This window comes from Capsicum annuum, unplaced genomic scaffold (genome assembly GCF_002878395.1).
Source record: "Capsicum annuum cultivar UCD-10X-F1 unplaced genomic scaffold, UCD10Xv1.1 ctg51455, whole genome shotgun sequence".
Lineage (NCBI taxonomy): Eukaryota > Viridiplantae > Streptophyta > Magnoliopsida > Solanales > Solanaceae > Capsicum > Capsicum annuum.
In genome coordinates, this window is record NW_025859402.1 from 1 (window position 1) to 1,005 (window position 1,005).

The following is a 1,005-nucleotide window of genomic DNA, read 5'->3' on the forward strand; positions in this document are numbered from 1 at the left end:
CAAAGAGACAAAAAGCATTTCCCATTGTGTTGAGTGGAATTGGTGGGTGTATATTCATTACATGGATCAATAGAGTTGGTTTAAACACGCCCGATTTCTCCATTGACACAGCCACTCCACATTTATTGAGAAGTGCAGTGGTAGCTTCAATGCGAGTTGGATTCTGCACTCCTGAATTTGTAGCAATGACATCCTTTAATCTTCGCAAACTAGAGGATGAGAAATTGTACATTCTTGACACATGTAGTTGTGGTTCAGGCACACCATTAGGTATAGCTGGAGCATCATCTATTTGTGGCAAGAAAGAAGATGCATTAAACTGAGGAGATGGTTTGAAATCCACCTGTCGAGCTATATCAGCCCAATCATTAAGGAATCTTGAGAAATTATATCCATCAACAATCTTGTGTGACAGACATGCACTGACTGCTATTCCACCACAATCGAAATGGCTTAATTGAACAACTAATGGACTTCGGTTCAAGGTACTATCCCAAGGCAAATCTTGAGGTAAGACTACATCTACAACATCATTATTAGGGTGGTTGAGAATTTTGAACATTGGACAACTGATTCGGACATGTAAATACTTGTAACACGTTGCATTTTCTTAGCGTAATCTAAGTCCCTATACATGAGTGTTCACATATAAAATTTCTGAAACTGTCATTATTTTTTAGTTTAGAGCCTGCCATTGCGTAGAAAATTCAATTAGCTTTCCAACGATATAAAATTGGCCTAAATTCAATAACCGGATAAGAAGTTATGGCGATTTTAAGTTTCAGTCATTAAGTACCATCATTTTACCAATCAGCGCATCGCGGAGCCAATGTAAATAGCAATTGTCATTTTTTCAGTGAGGGTCCGTGATTATGACGTGTCGCACCATAGGCTCAGTTTAGAATTGTCAATTTTAAGTGACTCTACGCGATACCACCGTGTCGCGATGAGTCTAGATTTCAGAATCAAAGGGGCACCGCGATCCCACCGCATCGCGTCGAGCCC

The 1,005-nt window shown here is 39.9% G+C and overlaps 1 protein-coding gene across 1 annotated transcript; it reads right to left on the reverse strand.

Annotated features, from left to right (window-relative positions):
- Nucleotides 1-9: 9 nt before the first annotated feature.
- Nucleotides 10-589, reverse strand: LOC124892873 (acylsugar acyltransferase 3-like; the record flags this gene model as incomplete). Its single annotated transcript, XM_047404052.1, has 1 exon — nt 10-589. A coding segment is annotated over one exon (580 nt), but the record flags the coding sequence as incomplete, so codon positions are not given.
- Between the last annotated feature and the right edge of the window lie 416 nt (nt 590-1,005).